At 38.4% G+C, this 21,929-nt stretch overlaps 1 protein-coding gene across 1 annotated transcript in view; it reads left to right on the top strand.

Moving 5' to 3' along the window:
- Window positions 1-1,533: 1,533 nt before the first annotated feature.
- The window catches only part of MFN1 (mitofusin 1), a 47,905-nt gene continuing 27,509 nt past the window's right edge, over window positions 1,534-21,929 (top strand). The window contains exons 1-6 of the mRNA XM_057500169.1: window positions 1,534-1,681; window positions 2,686-2,804; window positions 4,732-4,867; window positions 6,248-6,410; window positions 19,931-20,055; window positions 21,462-21,570. Coding sequence (XP_057356152.1) covers window positions 2,693-2,804; window positions 4,732-4,867; window positions 6,248-6,410; window positions 19,931-20,055; window positions 21,462-21,570 — 645 coding nt within the window. The 5' untranslated portion in view covers window positions 1,534-1,681; window positions 2,686-2,692. The remainder of the gene's footprint in view (window positions 1,682-2,685; window positions 2,805-4,731; window positions 4,868-6,247; window positions 6,411-19,930; window positions 20,056-21,461; window positions 21,571-21,929) is intronic.

A 21,929-nucleotide genomic window follows, 5' to 3' on the forward strand; every position in this document is an offset into this window, starting at 1 on the left:
GACCTAATCATATGACTTTGATTTCTAATCCCTGTTATCTAACTATAAATGACTAATTTTGGACAATGCATGTAAGGTTACTGGTCCATGGACTCTGCAACTCTGTAAAAACTATTTCACTACTCTTCAGTTTAACAGCTGTGGAATATTTACTTTCAAGCCATGTGTTCACGGCTACAAGGTTACCCCTCAAAGAGATTTACCATTTAGGCAGAAAAATGGTGAAAACAGAAAAAAGCTTCTGTCACCTTTCCAAACTCTGATTCAGAGAATATCAAATTGAGCGTCTTTTGTGTTTCTAAGTATTTTCTTTGTGTGCCATAAACATTCTTGTATGTGTTGGGGTGTTTTGGGGTTTTGTTTTGTTTTATTTCAGGGGCAGGTATGAGTTCATAAGTATTTTTTTGTCCACTTGTGATTAAATACTTTCAAAATATCGAGAATGGCTAAAGTTTATATTCCCAGCAATTGATCATGTTTCCTCACATCCTTATCAACAATTACAATCAGTCTCCCTTTTCCCTCCCTACATTCCAGACGTACTGGCCTTCTTTCCATCATCCATCCCACTCTCCTTACGATAGGCCTTTGAACTTCTGTTCCCACAATTTTGGGCACTCTTTCTCCAGACGTTCCAAGCATTGGCTTGGAAAAGCAAGGAAATACAACCTCCTCAGAAAGCACCACCCCATGTGGCTCATTCTCATTTTTCTTCAGATAGTCTATCCCGCTGCCATTTTTTATTCTTCAGAGTAGTAAGCATTGTTTGAAACGATCTAACCTATTCCATTTATTGATTGATCCTCACCTGCTCCAACAAAAGAACAATATTTATCTCTCACTACAAGCCCAGCACTTTACATGCTATCGAACAACTTAATTTTCACAACAAACCGTAAGGTAAGTATCATTAGCACTCCAGATTTACAGATGAAGTATCAGGAGCTCAGACAGATGAAGTCGCTTCACTTGCAAAACTGCATCTTACCGCAGCTTTTGAAGGAAATCCCCAGCACATTCCATTGAGCCAGGGACCGACCAGGAGTAGTAGTTCCCCCAGGGTGTTAGAACTGCACACTCCCGAGCCTCACCTCTGACCCAATGAGCAAGAATCCACAGTTTAACAAGATCCGCAGGTGATTCCTAAATACAAAGCGTGAGATGCACTGGTTTCGGATACATCAATTTTCTGTCGTAACCCCTCTGCACAAACATTTGCAGCTGTACCCAAAGCCCCGGAAGCCAATCACAAGGGAACAGAGCCGCGAGAGGTCAAAGGTCATTACTGGTGGCCCCGCAAACAGAAACCTTCGTCTGGCAGCTCCAACTACGCCACTCCTTTTAGTTTTCCCTCACTAGCCAGCTCCTGGCAGCCAGCTGTCCTACGCAGGGCAGAGCTCTGGTAACTTTCAAGGAGGGGAAGCAGAGGTTAGGGAGTGAACTGAAACCCCTTCTTTAATTCAATGCCCACAACGAACCTTGCCTTCTGCCCTTAATAAAAATGGCGCTTTGCGTAGGTGTAGTTCCGGCTACGGAGCCGAACATAATTGGGAAGGCAAGAGACCGGAAGTGACCGCTGTTTGGCCAATTCTCCCACCTCCTGGTGCCTGTCTTAGGATGAGGCGGCCTGAGGGCTGTGGCTGAGCTGCGGTTGCCAGTGACAAGTCGGAGCCGGGACAGTGTGAGTACCCGCCGCCTCGGCCATCGGCCGGGTCACTTCGCTCGAGGTGACCTTTGTGCGACCAGGGACGGGGCAGGGGAGTCGTGCGCGAGGCGCTCTGTGATGCGGCGCTGCCGCGGTTCTGCGCGAAAACGAGCGGGCGGGCGGGCGGCCGAGGGGGACCCCGGAGCCCGGCGGGTGGAGAGCCCGGTCCCCGTCCGGCGCATGCGGGTCGGTGGTGGGGTCTGGCTCCTAGCACTGCGGGCGGGCTCCCGCGCCCGGTGTGTAAGAAGTGGAAGGCCTTTTCCCAAAGTAGCCTTACACCCGGCTAGACCGGATCGTTGCCCTCACCCTGCTGTTCCCACGCAGCTCCGTCGCTCAGTCATTTCCTGCCCCTCTGGAAGGCTCAGCCTTCTTTATTCCACACACATTCAGAATTAGACAGGTATGTGATCGTTTTTTCTTTGGTGTCTTGCATGAGAAGCTGCCAGAAAAAAAATCTTTTTTATCCTCCTCGAATTTCCTGGTACTTTGGCTGGAAACAGCGTTTCCTTTAAGTCTTGCCTCCTGACTCTTTGTGATAAGACCTTTTTCTAAACGTCAGTATTACTTTATGATCTTGGAATTTTATCTTTTCATTCTGCAAATCTACCTCTACCTTCCTAGAACTTCATATTGAGAAACTTAATTTTTGTGACTTTGGTTTCTTTATATTAGCCTTGTTCCCTCATGTACTTAAAGAGTCACATGCAGTCACAATTAGTTTCATCTTCACCAAAGGGAAATTAAGAGAAATTGCAACCAAGATTTTGGCCCAATAGAGTTACCTCATTTTAGGGGAGTATCATTCAAAAGTAGTTTTTAATTGAGTAAAACCCTTTCCCCTAAAACAATTGTCTAAAAGTACTTAGGCAGTTTAACTTATTTCAGTGGGGGAGTTAATCATTGCAGAAGGTGTCATTAATTTGCATGTCTTTATCATACAGTTTAATTTGTGCTTTTCTGACTTTTTTTTCTCCCCCTAGTAACATAATGGCAGAAACAGCTTCTCCACTGAAGCACTTTGTGCTGGCTAAGAAGGCGATTACTACAGTCTTTGACCAGTTATTGGAGTTTGTTACTGAAGGATCACATTTTGTTGAAGGTTAGTTGCTCTAAGTTTTTAAAATAATTACTGTTGGAAATATACTTTAAGGTGCTTTTATTTTTTCAGCCTTAGTTACTGAACACATATATAGGGCATTGTGCTGTATACTATAAGAGATATCATAGCAAATGAAACCCATTTCTGCTTTGCAAAGGAAGAAGTGCTTGTATGTGAGATACTATTCTAGCACTTTATTATATTAATAACACATTTAGTCCTCATATCAACACTGAGATTTTAATTGCACTTGCTTTTAAAGTTGAAGAAACCAAGGCACAGAAAAGTGAAGCAATTTGCCCAAGGTCACACAGCAAGTAAACGCCCAGCCTAAAAACTAGGCAGCCTACATTTAGCCATTATACTTACCTCCCTCACAACTCAGCAGTTCAGCCAACATCTCAGACCTGTCTTACCTTTTCAAATGAGCCTGGGATGCAGTGGGGAAAAGGTAAAAGAAGTTTTCTTAAAATAACAATTTGAACAAAGGTGATGAGGAATGTCTTGCTGGGGACTACTACTTTGGAGATATTTGTTGATACCTTTTCTGATAAAGATTACATGCCCATCAAGGGTACAGTGAAAGGGGAGGGTTTCTGTGAACTTTTCCAGTAACAGTGGGCAAACATTTGGTGGGTTAGTAGAATTAAAGTTTTTTCCTTGTCTCTCAACCCTCTGTCACCAGATTTTGAGCTTCTTCAGGGTAGGGATCATACCTTATTATTATGTCCCTATCACCAAACCAATTCAAGCTTTGTTGTTGAATGAGGAAAATAAAGTACTGTATAGAATTTTTATGTTTCCAGTTTGGAAAGAATTTGATCTGGCACAGTGAGTTTTGAATGATGTTTTGTTCTAAAGTTGATAGGAAGTGAAAATGAAGTTAAATGTAGTAGTACTTCTGTGTGTTGAGCTTGTTACAGGATTGAACATTATGCTAGCCCTAGTGAATGGCAGTTTTAGAATCTGAATTTGATTTTACTGGTTCTAGAACCTCGAAAAAAGTTCCAAAAAAAAGACAAAGCAAATAAATCAGGTAGAACATAGAAAGGTAAGAATAAAATGAAAAACAAAGGTGAATGTAGTGATACTCACGCCAGTCTTACTTTACACCAAATAGCACATATTTTATCAGTGCACTTGAAAAGTATGGTGATGTAAATCTTAACGTTTAGTTAGATGAGCACTGGGTAAACTGTGTTGGTGTTTGTCTCTAATTAGGACCATCCACATAGCAAAATGAATCTCCATGTTTATCTTCAAAATTAGATGATAAAAATATAAAGGTAAAAATGCATATTCCTGAAATATAAACAAAACTGAAAATCTTTTCTACTTCTCAAACCCAGTCTTTTCAGCCACCCTCATCCTTGGAGGAGGGGTGGTAGGGCCACGATAGGCAGTTACTCCTAATCTGACTGGAGCGGGATTCTGCAGTTCTCTTTTCATGTTAAATGAGCTGTTTTGCTCCAATGGGAAGCAGATGAGGTAGTGAAGGTAGCAAAGTCTTACCTCCTTTGAGACCTTGAACCATATCTTTATTTCTTAGGGGTACCCATTCAAACCTCACTGTGGATTCTTCTCAGCTAAAGGTCTGAAGATCTAGTCCAGATGAAACAATAATAGGACAGTAAGCATTTTTGTCTTAGATAGTATTTAGTATTTTGAGAGCTAGATAAAAAATGAATACCTTTTTGGGTGGACCTCTGTAATTTTTAATAATTTTGAAATTCTTTTAGGCTGGGTTCTTAGGACTCATTGCAATAAGGCATTCACCTTTTGCCAAATATTCAGATGCTCAAGCATTTTTACTTTTCAAATGCCATGTTTATATAGAACAAAGCCAAAATATATGCCTTAGGTATTCCTATTTGTGTAATTAATATTCAGTTCTATCACTTTTTCTAATGCCACCTTAATGTTGCAGCAACGTACAAGAATCCAGAACTTGATCGAATAGCAACCGAGGATGATCTGATAGAAATACAGGGGTATAGAAACAAGCTTTCCATCATTGGTGAGGTGCTGTCTAGGAGACACATGAAAGTGGCATTTTTTGGCAGGTAATCCTTTACTGTTTTTTCTTGAGGGTAGTTTCCAAAAATCAACTTTTCTTGGTCATATCCGCAGCTTTGTTTCTGCTGTTTCAGCAAGTGATATTCCTCCCTCCTCTCCCCACAACAGTTTGTACCTGTGTTAAATATTAAAGCTGTTAGCACGTAAAAGAACTTACTTATTTTAGCTTCTGGTGTAAAATGAAACTTTATGAAGATCAGTCCTATTTTTACTTTTTAAGGATGCTTATTTCTAAGAATTGTCATCTTAGCCAGTTGTAAGAATAAAAATACAGATAAATGGTAAGCATAATTTGTGACTTTTTAAAGCTCTTTTGATTATCACATGTGCCTTCCAAAAGGATTCTCAGCCCCATGATTCCCAGTGAGAGAATAAGAAGTGCCATTTATTACCAAAACTGTCGGAGTGATAGAGTGATCTCTGCTACAGCTTATGCACTCATTTGAGGATCCTTTGTTAACTACCTGTGTACCATGCACTTTATCAGGCACTAAGAATGCAAAGACAAATGACTAGGCCTGTACTTGGTTGCTCAAATATCGTATGCTGTGTACCAGTAGAGGCATTTATTTACTCACTAAACTAACCTCAGAGGCCTTCTGAATTAATTCCCATCTTAGGGCTTTAGTACTTACAATTTCCTATGCCTACAATTACCTTTGCCTTGTTCTATGTGTCACTCCTTCTCAGTCTTCAGACTTCATCCTAAATATTACTATAGAAACCTTCCTTGATCATTCTATCTAAATGGTTTTTCTCACTTATTCTTCAGAACTTTTCCACAAAGCCCTGTTGTTTTATGCTTTTTTTGTCTGTCTCTCCTACTTGACCATATTCTCAGGGCCTTACACAGAGTCTAGTATGAGGTAGATCCAGAAAAGAGGCCCTACCTCAGATTAGGGTGGAGTAGAAGTGGGAGGAAAGAGGCCTCCTAGAGAGGTGATGACTCAGTTGTCCTACTTGATAAGGAGAAATAGGTATTAGCTTTGGGATGTGAAAAAGGTCCAGCCCAGATTTAAGGAGATGGGACATAGACACCACATCTTATGATGGGATGTTAGACCATATCTTGTGATGGGAAGAGTGTCACAGAATTTGGGGCTGTATTTTCAAAATGCCACAAGAAGCAAGAAAGATAGACAATGCAAGGATAGCTTTATGGGAAAAGTAGGTTTGTTTTCCTCTACTTTTCTGAAATGTACATTGGTAATACTTGTGTAAATCAAGTTGTCAGCTTTTCTGAAACAAACGCAATTTTATGAAATCTTAACAAAATTTGAATGCTTTAAGAAGTTGATTTTAGACCCAGGGAAGAAGAAAGATTTTATTGTGTTTATTTTTCATGATTTTGTATGCTCATTCTTCAGGACAAGCAGTGGAAAGAGCTCTGTTATCAATGCAATGTTGTGGGATAAAGTCCTCCCTAGTGGGATTGGTCATACAACCAATTGCTTCCTGAGTGTTGAAGGAACTGATGGGGATAAAGCCTATCTTATGACAGAAGGATCAGATGAAAAAAGAAGTGTGAAGGTACAATATTTGACCTTTAGTAACATAATGTACATGAAATAATGTCCTTGTTCTTTTTAAGAATTTTTTGTAAGATGTCTGTGCTGGAGATGGAAGTACCAGTAAGATTTCTGTTCATAGTTTTTAAAGCCATCACTTTGTTCCCAATGAAAAGAATGTTACTGAAGTGTGCTGTTACTATTTAATCTCAAATCTTGTCTTTTAAGAAGAAAACTTTGTTTAAAATTTGAAGCCCTGGAATCTGTTTTTGACACATTTGTGCCTAGAAACTATTTTACTCTCAAGAGAATTTAATAGGCATATAATGAATAAATGTTACAGCTTTATCAGATTAGGGCCAATAGTAATTCCCTACCTTTTATAACTTTCTTAATAAATTCAATATGACTAGATTCTTTCAGCCAAAAAGAAATTAGGATGCAAGATGTTGACTGTGGAATGAAAGCAATTGGTAAAGGCACTGTTTCTCACGATGGCCACTTAATTTCTCTTTTAAGTCATAAGATCTGTCCCACAAATGCAAAGTGTTTAAAGATCCATGCTGTTTTAGTTTTTGCAAAACTGAATTCATTGGTATAGTTCTTGTTTTGTGAGTTTGCTGTTTGATCCCATCAGGTAACTCAATCTGAGTAATTCCCTTCAAATTAGTTGTGAGAAATAAGTGAAGTGATGTTTATGAAAATACTTTTCAAATTTTTAAGTTACACAAAGGAATCACTTACTTTGTAATCAGAATTTTTACGAAATCAGAATTCAAACTGCCTGTGACTTTAGATGCTCAAAGTCAAGTGTGCTGTGATATTTTAAGGTATTCATCTTATCTGTTCCCTGATCTGTGCTCTCTACTTCCAGTCCTCTTACAGCATGTTCTTTTATTCCTCTTCCCTATTCCAGAATTAAAATTTGATTACCTCAAGTAGTGGTCTGCTTTAAGGTATAAATAGACTTTGAGTTTTGTGTCATAATACTTAGTAAAAGAAATGCAATAGTAATAGCTAATACTTTATTACGCACTTGTTATGTACCAGGCACTATTCTAAATACTTAGAATAAAACCTCACCATAACTCTGTCAGATAGATGCTTTTATTGTCTTAATTTTATAGGCAAGGCATTAAGATTTTAGTACTTTATACTTCTTTCAAAAAGTTTATGAAAGCAAGCAGAAAACCTACCTTACATTGTTATTCTGGAGATTCACTGCAAGGCTGTGCATTGAAAATAGATGTTTCCCTATAAATTTGATACAAGCCATATAGGTATATGTCCTGATGTCCTTTCCTATTTTTCTTTTTAAAGAATGTAAACTCAGTGTTACTTAATTTCTTTTTTTTTTCCTTATGCCATCTTGTTACTAGTCATCACTTTTTTTTTTTGAGAGGGCATCTCTCATATTTATTGATCAAATGGTTGTTAACAACAATAAAATTCTGTATAGGGGACTCAATGCTCAATGCACAATCATTAATCCACCCGAAGCCTAATTCTTGTCAGTCTCCAATCTTCTGAAGCATAACGAACAAGTTCTTACATGGTGAACAAGTTCTTATATAGTGAATAAGTTCTTACATGGTGAACAGTACAAGGGCAGTCATCACAGAAACTTTCGGTTTTGATCATGCATTATGAGCTATAAACAATCAGGTCAAATATGAATATTCGTTCGATTTTTATACTTGATTTATATGTGAATCCCACATTTCTCCCTTATTATTATTATTTTTTTAAATAAAATGCTGAAGTGGTAGGTAGATGCAGGATGAAGGTAGAAAGCATAGTTTAGTGCTGTAAGAGAGCAAATGTAGATGATCATGTGCCTGTAGACTATGTGTTAATCCAAGCTAGACAAGGGCAATAAAACATCCACAGGTGCAGAAGATTTCTCTCAAAACAGGGGGGGTGAGGTTCTAAGCCTCACCTCTGTTGATCCCCAATTTCTCACCTGATCGCCCGCCTGCGACTGTGCCTGTCTTAGGTTGTTCCTCCCTTGAGGAATCTTACCCGTCTCTGGCTAACCAGTCATCTTCCGGGGCCATACAGGGAAATGTAAAGTTGGTAAGTGAGGGAGAGGCAATATTGTTTGAAAAGGTTAGCTTTTTACTTCTTTGCATATTTATGCCCTGTGGCTTCTATGCCCAGTATTTGTCTTGAGGTATCTTTACCACTTGGAAGAATTATGATACTCGGTAAATTCGATATGAGGCACGAATTCTATTTAAGGGTTGTAATTAGAAAGGAAGAAGAAAAGCTATAGGGGTAGCAGACGGAAGAAAACATGGGAAGATTGATTATTTCTTTGACATATCTTCTTGTAGAGTAACTTAAGCAAGTATAGGTTTTAAACTACTAATTAAATTGCGTACACACATTAACATAATAGGAATACAGTTACATAACCAAAGCAGACCTACATAATTACCAGCCATCTCCAGTGAAACCAAGAAAACCAGTTAGGCACCCTAGGCATTTGTGAAAACTTATCTCTGATATGGTGGATATTGTCCAACTGAACTTGAACAGTCTGAGAGAAATCAGACAAATTAAAACAACCCATTCCTGGGGACTGTTCACATCCCATATGTTCTTTTAACAGTAGATAGTCTGTAGTCGTAAGATTTTGGAGCGCTACAACTTGCAATTCTCCTAATTCTTGGTTGAGTTCCAACAGTATAGATCCAGTCAAATTTGTTGTTTTACTGTATGCACAGGCCAGCTTAGATATCTCCTTCTTCATTCCAATGGCAAGTCCAGGAACCGGTGGGATGAATGCAGCTACAACTGCAGCATCGCCTGGATCTTTGTTGAGGTTTTTTGATGATCATCTTCTGGTATGACTTTTCCAGAGAGTGCTGATGTTGGAAGTTCTTCTTCATATCATATCTTCGTTCATTTTCTGGGTAGCCAAATTAGGCTTTGATCCTCTGTATAAACACAAACAGACCCTTTGCCCACCCTTTGATATGCCCTTTATACCATTGTGTAGAACTCATTGGAGGTCACCACACAGAAACTGCTTTTTTTTTTTTTAAGAGTGAGGAATATTATCAGAAAAATGTACCTCCATAGCCAATCATCTGACACCATTTAAGTGATCAAAATTAAGGATATTTAAAGCATGCATTAATCGTTGATTTACAGTTAGTTTTATCCTATGAGGGAGTAATCCCCCTTTTCTTTCTTTCTTTATCTTTTTTTTCTTTTTTTTTGTTATCATTCATCTACACTTACATGAACAATATTATGTTTACTAGGCTCTCCCCTATACCAGGTCCCCCCTATAAACCACTTTACAGTCACTGTCCATCAGCATAGCAAAATGTTGTAGAATCACTACTTGTCTTCTCTGTGTTGTACAGCCCTCCCCTTTCTCCCACCCACCCCCATGCACGCTAATCTTAATATTCCGCTTTTTCTTCCCCCCACTTATCCCTCCCTACCCACCCATCCTCCCCAGTCCCTTTCCCTTTGGTACCTGTTAGTCCATTCTTGGGTTCTGTGATTCCGCTGCTGTTTTGTTCCTTCAGTTTTTCCTTTGTTCTTATATTCCACAGATGAGTGAAATCATTTGGTATTTCTCTTTCTCCGCTTGGCTTATTTCACTGAGCATAATACCCTCCAGCTCCATCCATGTTGCTGCAAATGGTAGGATTTGCCCTCTTCTTATGGCTGAGTAGTATTTCATTGTGTATATGTACCACATCTTCTTTATCCATTCATCTACTGATGGGCATTTAGGTTGCTTCCAATTATTGGCTATTGTAAATAGTGCTGCGATAAACATAGGGGTGCATCTGTCTTTCTCAAACTTGATTGCTGCGTTCTTAGGGTAAATTCCTAGGAGTGCAATTCCTGGGTCAAATGGTAAGTCTGTTTTGAGCATTTTGATGAACCTCCATACTGCTTTCCACAATGGTTGAACTAATTTACATTCCCACCAGCAGTGTAGGAGGGTTCCCCTTTCTCCACAGCCTCGCCAACATTTGTTGTTGTTTGTCTTTTGGATGGCAGCCATCCTTACTGGTGTGAGGTGATACCTCATTGTAGTTTTAACTTGCATTTCTCTGATAATTAGCAATGTGGAGCATCTTTTCATGTATTTCTTTTTTGTTGGCCATCTGTATTTCTTTTTTGGAGAACTGTCTGTTCAGTTTCTCTGCTCATTTTTTAATTGGATTATTTGTTTTTTGTTTGTTGAGGCGTGTGAGCTCTTTATATATTCTGGACGTCAAGCCTTTATCGGATGTGTCATTTACAAATATATTCTCCCATACTGTAGGGTTCCTTTTTGTTCTATTGATGGTGTCTTTTGCTGTACAGAAGCTTTTCAGGTTAATATAGTCCCACTTTTTCATTTTTGCTGTTGTTTTCCTTGCCCAGGGAGATATGTTCAAGAACAGGTCACTCATTTTTATGTCTAAGAGGTTTTTGCCTATGTTTTTTTCCAAGAGTTTAATGGTTTCATGACTTACATTCAGGTCTTTGATCCATTTTGAGTTTACTTTTGTATATGGGGTTACACAATGGTCCAGTTTCATTCTCCTACATGTAGCTGTCCAGTTTTGCCAGCACCATCTGTGGAAGAGACTGTCATTTCCCCATTGTATGTCCATGGCTCCTTTATCAAATATTAATTGACCATATATGTCTGGGTTAATGTCTGGATTCTCTAGTCTGTTCCATTGGTCTGTGGCTCTGTTCTTGTGCCAGTACCAAATTGTCTTGATTACTATGGCTTTATAGTAGAGCTTGAAGTTGGGGAGTGAGATCCCCCCTACTTTATTCTTCTTTCTCAGGATTGCTTTGGCTATTCGGGGTCTTTGGTGTTTCCATATGAATTTTTAAATAATTTGTTCTAGTTCATTGAAGAATGTTGCTGGAAATTTGATAGGGATTGCATCAAATCTGTATATTGCTTTGGGCAGGATGGCCATTTTGACGATATTAATTCTTCCTAGCCATGAGCATGGGATGAGTTTCCATTTGTTAGTGTCCCCTTTAATTTCTCTTAAGAGTGACTTGTAGTTTTCAGAGTATAGGTCTTTCACTTCTTTGGTTAGGTTTATTCCTAGGTATTTTATTTTTTTTGATGCAGTTGTGAATGGAGTTGTTTTCCTGATTTCTCTTTCTATTGGTTCATTGTTAGTGTATAGGAAAGCCACAGATTTCTGCGTGTTGATTTGTATCCTGCAACTTTGCTGTATTCCGATATCAGTTCTTGTAGTTTTGGGGTGGAGTCTTTAGGGTTTTTTATGTACAATATCATGTCATCTGCAAATAGTGACAGTTTAACTTCTTCTTTACCAATCTGGATTCCTTGTATTTCTTTGTTTTGTCTGATTGCCGTGGCTAGGACCTCCAGTACTATGTTAAATAGCAGTGGGGAGAGTGGGCATCCCTGTCTATTTCCTGATCTCAGAGGAAAAGCTTTCAGCTTCTCGCTGTTCAGTATATTGTTGGCTGTGGGTTTATGATATATGGCCTTTATTATGTTGAGGTACTTGCACTCTATTCCCATTTTGCTGAGAGTTCTTATCATGAATGGCTGTTGAATTTAGTCGAATGCTTTTTCATCATCTATGGAGATGATCATGTGGTTTTTGTCTTTCTTTTTGTTGATGTGGTGGATGATGTTGATGGATTTTCTAATGTTGTACCATCCTTGCATCCCTGGGATGAATTCCACTTGGTCACGGTGTATGATCCTTTTGATGTATTTTTGAATTCGGTTTGCTAATATTTTGTTGAGTATTTTTGCATCTACATTCATCAGGAATATTGATCTGTAATTTTCTTTTTTGGTGGGGTCTTTGCCTGATTTTGGTATTAGGGTGATGTTGGCTTCATAGAATGAGTTTGGGAGTATTCCCTCCTCTTCTATTTTTTGGAAAAGTTTAAGGAGAATGGGTATTATCTCTTCTCTGTGTGTCTGATAAAATTCCGAGGTAAATCCGTCCGGCCAGGGTGTTTTGTTCTTGGGTAGTTTTTTGATTACTGTTTCAATTTCTTTGCTCGTAATTGGTTAGTTTAACTTTTGTGTTTCTTCGTTGGTCAGTCTTGGAAGGTTGTATTTTTCTAGGAAGTTGTCCATTTCTTCTAGGTTTTCCAGCTTGTTGGCATATAGGTTTTCATAGTAGTCTTTAATAATTCTTCGTATTTCTGTGGAGTCTGTCGTGATTTTTCCGTTCTCATTTCTGATTCTGTTGATTCGTGTTGATTCTCTTTTTTCTCTTAATAAGTTCAGCTAGAGGCTTATCTATTTTGTTTATTTTCTCAAAGAACCAGCTCTTGGTTTCGTTGATTTTTGCTATTGTTTTATTCTTCTCAATTTTGTTTATTTCTTCTCGGATCTTTATTATGTCCCTCCTTCTGCTGACTTTAGGCCTCATTTGTTCTTCTTTTTCCAGTTTCGATAATTGTGATGTTAGACTATTCATTTGGGATTGTTCTTCCTTCTTCAAGTGTGCCTGGATTGCTATATACTTTCCTCTTAAAACTGCTTTCACTGCGTCCCACAGAAGTTGGGGCTTTGTATTGTTGTTGTCATTTGTTTCTATATATTCCTTGATCTCTATTTTAATTTGTTCATTGATCCATTGATTATTTAGAAGCATGTTGTTAAGCCTCCATGTGTTTGCGAGCCTTTTTGTTTTCTTTGTAGAATTTATTTCTAGTTTTATACCTTTTTGGTCTGAAAAATTGGTTGGTAGAATTTCAGTATTTTGGATTTTACTGAGGCTCTTTTTGTGGGCTAGTATGTGGTCTATTCTGGAGAATGTTCCATGTGCTGCACTTGAGAAGAATGTATATCCTGTTGCTTTTGGATGTAGAGTTCTATAGATGTCTATTAGGTCTGTCCATCTGTTCTACTCTATTGTTCAGTGCTTCTATGTCCTTACTTACTTTCTGCCTGGTGGATCTATCCTTTGGGGTGAGTGGTGTGTTGAAGTCTCCTAAAATGAATGCATTGCAGTCTATTTCCCCCTTTGGTTCTGTTAGTATTTGTTTCACATATGCTGGTGCTCCTGTGTTGGGTGCATATATATTTAGAATGGTTATATCCTCTTGTTGGACTGAGCCCTTTATCATTATGTAGTGTCCTTCATTATCTCTTGTTACTTTCTTTGTTTTGAAGTCTATTTTGTCTGATATTAGTACTGCAACCCCTGCTTTCTTCTCGCTGTTGTTTGCCTGAAATATGTTTTTCCATCCCTTGACTTTTAGTCTGTACATGTCTTTGGGTTTGAGGTGAGTTTCTTGTAAGCAGCATATAGATGGGTCTTGCTTTTTTATCCATTCTGTTACTCTGTGTCTTTTGATCGGTGCATTAAGTCCATTTACATTTAGGGTGACTATTGAGAGATATGTACTTATTGCCATTGCAGGCTTTAAATTCGTGGTCACCAAAGGTTCAAGGTTAGCCTCTTTAGTATCTTACTGCCTAACTTAGCTTGCTTATTGAGCTGTTATATACACTGTCTGGAGATTCTTTTCTTCTCTCCCTTCTTATTCCTCCTCCTCCATTCTTCATATGTTTGTTGTTTTGTTCTGTGCTCTTTCTAGGAGTGCTCCCATCCAGAGCAGTCCCTGTAAGATGTTCTGTAGAGGTGGTTTGTGGGAAGCAAATCCCTCAGCTTTTGTTTGTCTGGGAATTGTTTAATCCCGCCATCATATTTAAATGATAGTCGTGCTGGATACAGTATCCTTGGTTCAAGGCCCTTCTGTTTCATTGTATTAAATATATCATGCCATTCTCTTCTGGCCTGTAGGGTTTCTGTCGAGAAGTCTGATGTTAGCCTGATGGGTTTTCCTTTATAGGTGACCTTTTTCTCTCTAGCTGCCTTTAAAACTCTTTCCTTGTCCTTGATCTTTGCCATTTTAATTATTATGTGTCTTGGTGATGTCCTCCTTGGATCCTTTCTGTTGGGGGTTCTGTGTATTTCCGTGGTCTGTTCGATTATTTTCTCCCCCAGTTTGGGGAAGTTTTCAGTAGTTATTTCTTCCAAGATACTTTCCATTCTTTTTCCTCTCTCTTCTTCTTCTGGTACCCCTATGATACAGATATTGTTCCTTTTGGATTGGTCACACAGTTCTCTTATTATTGTTTCATTCCTGGAGATCCTTTTATCTCTCTCTATGTCAGCTTCTATGCTTTCCTGTTCTCTGGTTTCTATTCCATCAATGGCCTCTTGCATCTTATCCATTCTGCTTATAAATCCTTCCAGAGTTTGTTTCATTTCTGTAATCTCCTTTCTGGCATCTGTGATCTCCCTCCGGACTTCATCCCATTTCTCTTGCATATTTCTCTGCATCTCTGTCAGCATGTTTATGATTTTTATTTTGAATTCTTTTTCAGGAAGACTGGTTAGGTCTGTCTCCTTCTCTGGTGTTGCCTCTGTGATCTTGGTTTGCCTGTAGCGTTGCCTTTTCATGGTGATAGGAATAGTCTGCAGAGCTGGGACGAGTGACGGCTGGAAGAACTTCAGTTCTTGTTGGTTTGTGGCCTTCCCTCCTGGGAGAACAGCGACCTCTAGTGGCTTTTGCTGGGTAGCTGCGCGCAGACAGGGCTTCTGCTTCCTGCCCGGCTGCTATGGAGTTTATCTCCGCTGTTGCTGTGGGCGTGGCCTGGCTCGGGCTGCTGCTCCAAAATGGTGGAGTTGTGTTGGAGGGGGAGCTGCTGGGAGGCTATTTATCTCCGTGAGGGGCCTCCGTGCTCCCTGCTGCCCAGGGGTTTAGAGTGCCCAGAGATCCCCGGATTCCCTACTCTCGACTAAGTGTCCCGCCCTGCCCCTTTAAGACTTCCAAAAAGCACTTGCCAAAACAAAACAACAACAAAAACAGAAACAAAAACAAAAACCAAAAAAAAAAGCCGCTCGCTTTTCTTTTGTTCTCCGGCGCCGGCCTCTGGTACCCGCTCACCAGTCTTGCTGCCCTGTTCCCTAGTGCTGGGTTCCCTGTCCCTTTAAGACTTCCAAAAAGCACCCGCCAAATCAAAACAACAACAACAAAAAAATGGCTGCTCTTTTTTCTTTATTCTCCGGCGCCATCCTCAGGCACCCGCTCACTGGTCTTGCTGCCCTGTTTCCCTAGTATTGGGGTCCCTGTCCCTTTAAGACTTCCAAAAAGCACTTGCCAAAACAAAACAACAACAACCAAAAAAAAAAAAAATGGCCACTCGCTTTTCTTTTGTCCTCTGGCGCCGGCCTCTAGTACCTGTTCACCGTTCTTGCTGCCCTGTTTCCCTAGTATCCAGGATCCCACGCATGCACTGTGTGTGCGCTCTGGTCCGGATGGCTGGGGCTGGGTGTTCCAGCAGCCCTGGGCTCCGTCTCCCTCCCCGCTCCGACTCCTCTCCTCCTGCCGGGAGCTGGGGGGAGGGGCGCTCGGGTCCCGCGGGGCCAGGGCTTGTATCTTACCCCCTTTACGAGGCACTGGGTTCTCGCAGGTGTGGATGTGGTCTGGATGTTGTCCTGTGTCCTCTGGTCTTTATTCTAGGAAGAGTTGTCTTTGTTATATTTTCATAGATATATGTGGTTTTGGGAGGAGATTTCCGCTGCTCTACTCACGCCGCCATCTTGGCTCCCTCCAGTGTTATTTAATTTTTATTTTTTTCTCTAAACTTTTTTCTTTTTTTTTAAAATTGAGGTTTATGCAATAAAACAGACATTCTCCCCTTCACCTATTTCCATCTCCATACCTCTTCCCCTATGGCAGCAATTAATCTGTTCATCTTTATGAGTCTATTCTATTTGTTTTGTTTTTTAGATTCCACATATAAGTGTAATCATGTGGTATTTGTCTTTCTCTGTTTGGCTCATTTCAGTTAGCATAATACCCTCTAGGTCCTTCCATGTTTTCCATCGCAAATGACAGAATTTCCTTCTTTAAGGTTGAATAATATTCCATTATATATGTGTACCGAATCTTCTTTATCCATTCTTTGTCTGTGGACACTTAGGTTGCTTCCATATTTCGGCTATACAAATAATGCTGTGATAAAATAAGAGTGTATATGTGTCTTCAAATTAGTAATTTTGCTTTCTTCAGGTAAATTCCTAGGTCATACTGGATCATACAGTATTTGAATTTTTTATTTTTTTTAGGAAATTCCATACTGCCTGCACCAGTTTACATTGCCACTAATAGTGTTTGTGTGAGGGTTCCCTTTTCTCCACATCCTCCCTAACATTTGTTGTTTCTTGTCTTGTTGATATTAGCCATTCTGACTATTGTGAGGTGACATCTCATTGTGGTTTTGCTCTGCATTTCCCTGATGGCTAGTGATAATTGAGCATCTTTTGTGTGTCTGTTGGCCATCTGTGTGTCTTTGGAAAAATGTCTGTTCAGGTCCTCTGCCCATTTCTTAATCAGATTACTTGGGTTTTTTTTGGTGTTGAGTTATATGAGTTCTTTATATATTTTAGATATTAACCCCTGTTGGATATATTGCATATATCATTTGCAAATATAGTCCCCAATTCAGGTGGTTGGCTTTTTGTATTGTTGATGTTTTCCTTGCTGTGCAGAAGCTTTTTTGTTTGATGTAGTCCCACTTGTTTATTTTTGCTTTTATTTCTCTTCTCTGGGGAGACAGAAGAAGGTTACTGATGCAGATGTGCAAGAGTTTATTGCCTGTGTTTTACTCTAGGAGTTTTATAGTTTCATGTCTTATATTAGATCTTTAATCCATTTGGAATTTTTTTTGTGCCTGGTATTAGACATCAATCCATTTCCTTCTTTTGCATGTACCTGTCCAGTTTTCCCAATACCATTTTTGAAGAGACTGTCTTTTCCACATTGTGTATTCTTACCCCCTTTGTCATACATTAGTTGACCATATAAACATGAGTATTTCTGGGCTCTCTGTTCTGCTCTATTGATCTTTGTATCTCTTTTTATGCCAGTACCATACTGTTTTAATTACTGTAGCTCTGTGGTATAGTTTGAAACCAGGGAACTTGATACCCCGAGCCTTGTAATTTTCTATATATATCAAGTCCTTTGGTCTAAAGTGTAGTTCAAACCTGTTTACTTTTTGATTTTCTGTCTGGATGATCTATCCATTGATGTTAAAAGACCCTTATTACTATTGTATTACTATGAATTCCTCCTTTCATGTCTGTTAATACTTGCTTTATTTAGGTGCTCTTTTGTTGGTTCCACAGATACATATATTGTATCTTCTTGCTGGATTGAGCCCTTAATCATTATATTGTCCTTTTTTGTCTCTTTTTGCAATCTTTATTTTAAAGTCTGTATTGTCTCGTAAAAATACTGTTATAGCTTTTTTTTTTCATTTCTATTTGCATTAAATATCTTTTTCCATGCCTTCAGCTTTGGTCTGTATGTGTCTTTATGTCTAAAGTGAGTCTCTTTTAGGCAGCAAATAAACAGGTCTTGTTTTTTCATCCAGTCAAACTGTGTATTTTGATTGGAACATTTAGTCCATTTACTTTTAAAGTAATAATTGATTGGTATGTATTTATTGCCATTTTGTTAAATGTTTTCTGGTTATTTTTGTCATTCCTCTCTGAACCTTTTTGTGTTTTCCTCTCTTTTGCATGATTACTTTCCTTAGTGTTATGGTTGGATTCCTTTCTCTTTATTTTTTCTGTATTATAGGTTTCTGTTTTGTGGTTACCATATGGTTTATATACAGTGTCTTAAATTTATAGCAGTCTGTGTTAAGTTAATGGTCACTTACATTCTGCAGCCTAACAGCACTGTATTTTTTACTCCCCCTCCTCCATGTTTTATGCATATGATGTCCATTTTTATAGCTTTTAATTTAGTGAGTCCCTTAACTTCTTGAAGTAATTGATCTTACTACTTTTGTCTTTTAACCTTCATGCTAGTTTTTAAGTGATCAACCTACTACCTTTGTATATGTTTGCTTTTACCAGTGAAATTTTTTCTTTTCATAATTTTCTTCTAGTTATGGCCTTTTTTTCCTCTTGAAGAAGTCCATTTAACATTTCTTATAAAGCTGAGTCAGTGGTAGTGAACTCCTTTAACCTGTGTTTGTCTGAGAAGCTCTTTATCTCTTTCAATTCTGAATGAGAGCATTGCCAAGTAGAGTATTCTTGATTGTAAGTCTTTTCCTTTTAGCAACTTTGAAGGTATGCCACTCCCTTCTGGCCTGTAGGGTTTCTGCTGAAAAATCAGCTGATAGCTTTTTGGGATTTCCTTTGTTTGTTTTTCTTTTGCCACTTTTTGTCTTTGCTCTTTGACATTTTAATTATGTGTTTTGGTGTGCACCACCTTGGGTTCATCTTGTTTGGGACTCTCTTTGCTTCCTGGACCTAGATGTCTGTTTCCTTCCCTAGGTTAGGGAAGTATTTAGCTATAGTTTGTTCAAATAAGTTTTCCATTCCTTTATATATCTCTCTCCTCCTTCTGGGACTCCTATAATGGAAATATTAGGACATTTGATGTTGTTCAGAGGTTCCTTAATCTAGCCTCTTTTCTTTTTACTCTTTTGTCTTTCTGTTGTTCAACTTGGGTGCTTTACTGTTTTCTAAATTGCTGATCCCTTTTTTTTAATCCTCTAATCTGCTGTTGATTCCTTCTAGTGTATTTTTTTATTTCACTTGCTGTTTTCTTCATCTCTGATTAGTTCTTCTTAATATTTTTTGTTGTTGTTGAAGTCCTCCCTGAGCTAATCCATTCTTCTCTCAATCCAATGAGCATCTTTATAACCCTTACTTTGAATTCTTTATCAGATAGATTGCTTAACTACCTGATAATCTGATTCATTTAGTTCTTTTTCTGAAGTTTTGTCTTGTTCTTTGGTTTCAGGCATATTTCTCTGTCTCCTCATTTTGTTTGACTTTCTGTGTTAGTTTCTGTGGATTAGGCGAAAGGGCTGCCTCTCCCATCTTGAAGGTATGGCCTTGTGTACAAACATCCCTTGGTAGACTGCATGTGTTTGGCAGTTTTTGCTGGCTAGCTGGAGGTTATTATGGCATGGGCCAAGGTATCTTGGTGTTGGGGTTCCCAAGGCATGATCCAGGGGTCTCCCGGGTGAGCACCAGATGGGACCATGCAAATGGCGGGTGGGAATGGAAAGGGTATGGATCGGGTGAATCCATGTGAGTGCCTCAGTAGTTCTGCCTTGGTGGAACTGCTGGATCTCTGATAGGCATTTTTTGTTGGGCTGGGAGACTACCTTCATTACTTCTGGAGCTGATGTGTGTGCCCTGACCCTGCTCTCACAGAGGGAATATAAATAATGGCTCTCACCAGCATCTCCAGTCCTAGAGGGAGTTCTGGCAATTTCCCCATCATTTGGTGTGCAGAAAGATATGAATAAACTTTTGTAAGGGTACCTATTTTCTTTTAACTTGTCAGTTTTAAAATTCAGGTTTCTCAATATTTCTCAGATTGCTCAGATGATTTCAAATTACTTTAAGTTCTGTTTTTGTATGTTATTTGCAAAAATAAATGTACCAAATCATAGTACCTTTAACTTTTATTAATTTTATTTTAAATAGATTTCTGTTGTTTATTTCCCTCCCACTTTAGACAGTTAATCAGCTGGCCCATGCCCTTCATATGAACAAAGACTTGAAAGCTGGCTGCCTTGTACATGTGTTTTGGCCAAAGGCAAAATGTGCCCTCTTGAGAGATGACCTGGTTTTAGTAGACAGGTAAAATTACATGTGAATTATGTTTTTCTTCTTATAAAAGTTTATTTAATAGAATAATGCTGCATGCTTTAGAATGTAGTATATAAATATTTTATATGTTCAGTTGCTGCTTTGTTCTCCTTTGGTAGGTTGTTAAGGAACAAATAAGGTGTTGGTTTTTGTTTTTAAATAGTTCCATAGTAGTGCTAATTTATCAGTCTAATTCTATTACAGAATATTCCAAGAATGAATCACTTTTTTTTCCTTTAGACTGACTCTATGTAGTTTGGATAAGTGGCTAGGCTTTAGAGATCATCTAATTCTAGATGCCTGGGTAGATAACTTCAAATAGGGTTTTTGTTTTGTTTAATCAGTAATGAATTCATTCTTAAGACCAAGTTTCCCAAAATAACTTTACTGGACAGTTCATAAAGCTTTTCATTGTTCAAGAATTAATTGTATACACTTGGAATTTTATCCAACTCTTCAGATTAATCTGCATTTATTAATGTGTTTTTAAAATCATCTTGCTATGCTGGTGCTTAAAAAAAATTATGCTTATCTATTGAACAATGTCATTAATAAAGGTAGCTAAATGATTTTTTTTAATTTGGTGATGTTTTGTTTTCTTAATTTCAGGGTTCTCTAAAAACCATTTTGTTTTTGATGATAGGTTTTCCTTTAGTTGGAAGAGTGCTTCAAGTAGTCAACAGAAATAGCTTAGATGAGGAAGAAGATGCTTGTAAAATAAAAACACTTAGTTTAAATATAGTAGTAGCTAGTTTTGCTTTATTTCATGTTCGGACTGCATGCATCACTCCAATCTGTCATCTTGCCATTTTGTCACAGTGTGCATTACACCAATACATTAATAGTAGCACTCTAGTTTTTATAGATTGTATATTAAACTTATGTTTAGCAGAGAGTGTTTTATTTTTATTTATGCTCAAAAGCACTTAAGTCTTCTCTGAGCAGTACTGGCCATAGCTGCTTACACCTTCATTTTTTATTATGTGTCAGCCTTCTTGGGTTTTTTTTTTTTTTCATCCTTTCAGAAGCATAAAGATTTAAAAGATTAAAATACTGACCATGTTACCTGCTTTGTCAAAAAATCACAGGGTTGTCTTTAGTAAATAAACTTTTTTTTTTTTTTTTTTTTTTTTTTAGCATTTAAGTTGTCAATTCAATAGGCTCTGGAAATTCTTGTCACCAGGATAAGTATAGGAAGGTATATAAAACACAAACTGTTGCCTTGCTCTGTTAGAGGTGAGAGAGAAATTTAAATCTCTTAGGCTTCATACTGATGACTGGTAGAGATCCTATCCTTTAGACTGTCAATACTTACAAAAGTTTTTAAAACTGTCTTTTTTAATTAATGTTTTCTTTTTAGAAGATATATAATAATATTTTTATTTTATTCCAATTAGTCCAGGTACAGATGTCACTACAGAGCTGGATAGCTGGATTGATAAGTTTTGCTTAGATGCTGATGTCTTCGTTTTGGTTGCAAACTCAGAATCAACACTAATGAACACGGTAGGATGTAATCATTACACTTGAATGGAAGGAAGTGAAATGTTGTCCATTTTAATTCTTAAGAGTGAGGGAAGTACAAATCCTGGATTAGAAAGAACCTCTAAGTCCGAGGAGTTTTTTGTTTGCATGTTATCACAACTGAGGGAGTGTGCTATTGGCATCTGGTGGGTAGAGTCTAAGGATTCAGTTTTTTGTTTCCATGGGACTAGAAGAGCTGATTTTAGTCTTGATTATTCCCAGGGTTTCAGTAGCAATCTAGGGTGTGATGGCTCAGCTTCTAGTGACTCTTCAAGTTCAAGGTGTGATGTGTGTGTGTTGTTGACACTCAGTGTAGTAATTTGCCAGTTTCAGATGGAATG

The sequence above is a fragment of the Manis pentadactyla genome, chromosome 1, assembly GCF_030020395.1.
Source record: "Manis pentadactyla isolate mManPen7 chromosome 1, mManPen7.hap1, whole genome shotgun sequence".
NCBI classification, from domain to species: domain Eukaryota; kingdom Metazoa; phylum Chordata; class Mammalia; order Pholidota; family Manidae; genus Manis; species Manis pentadactyla.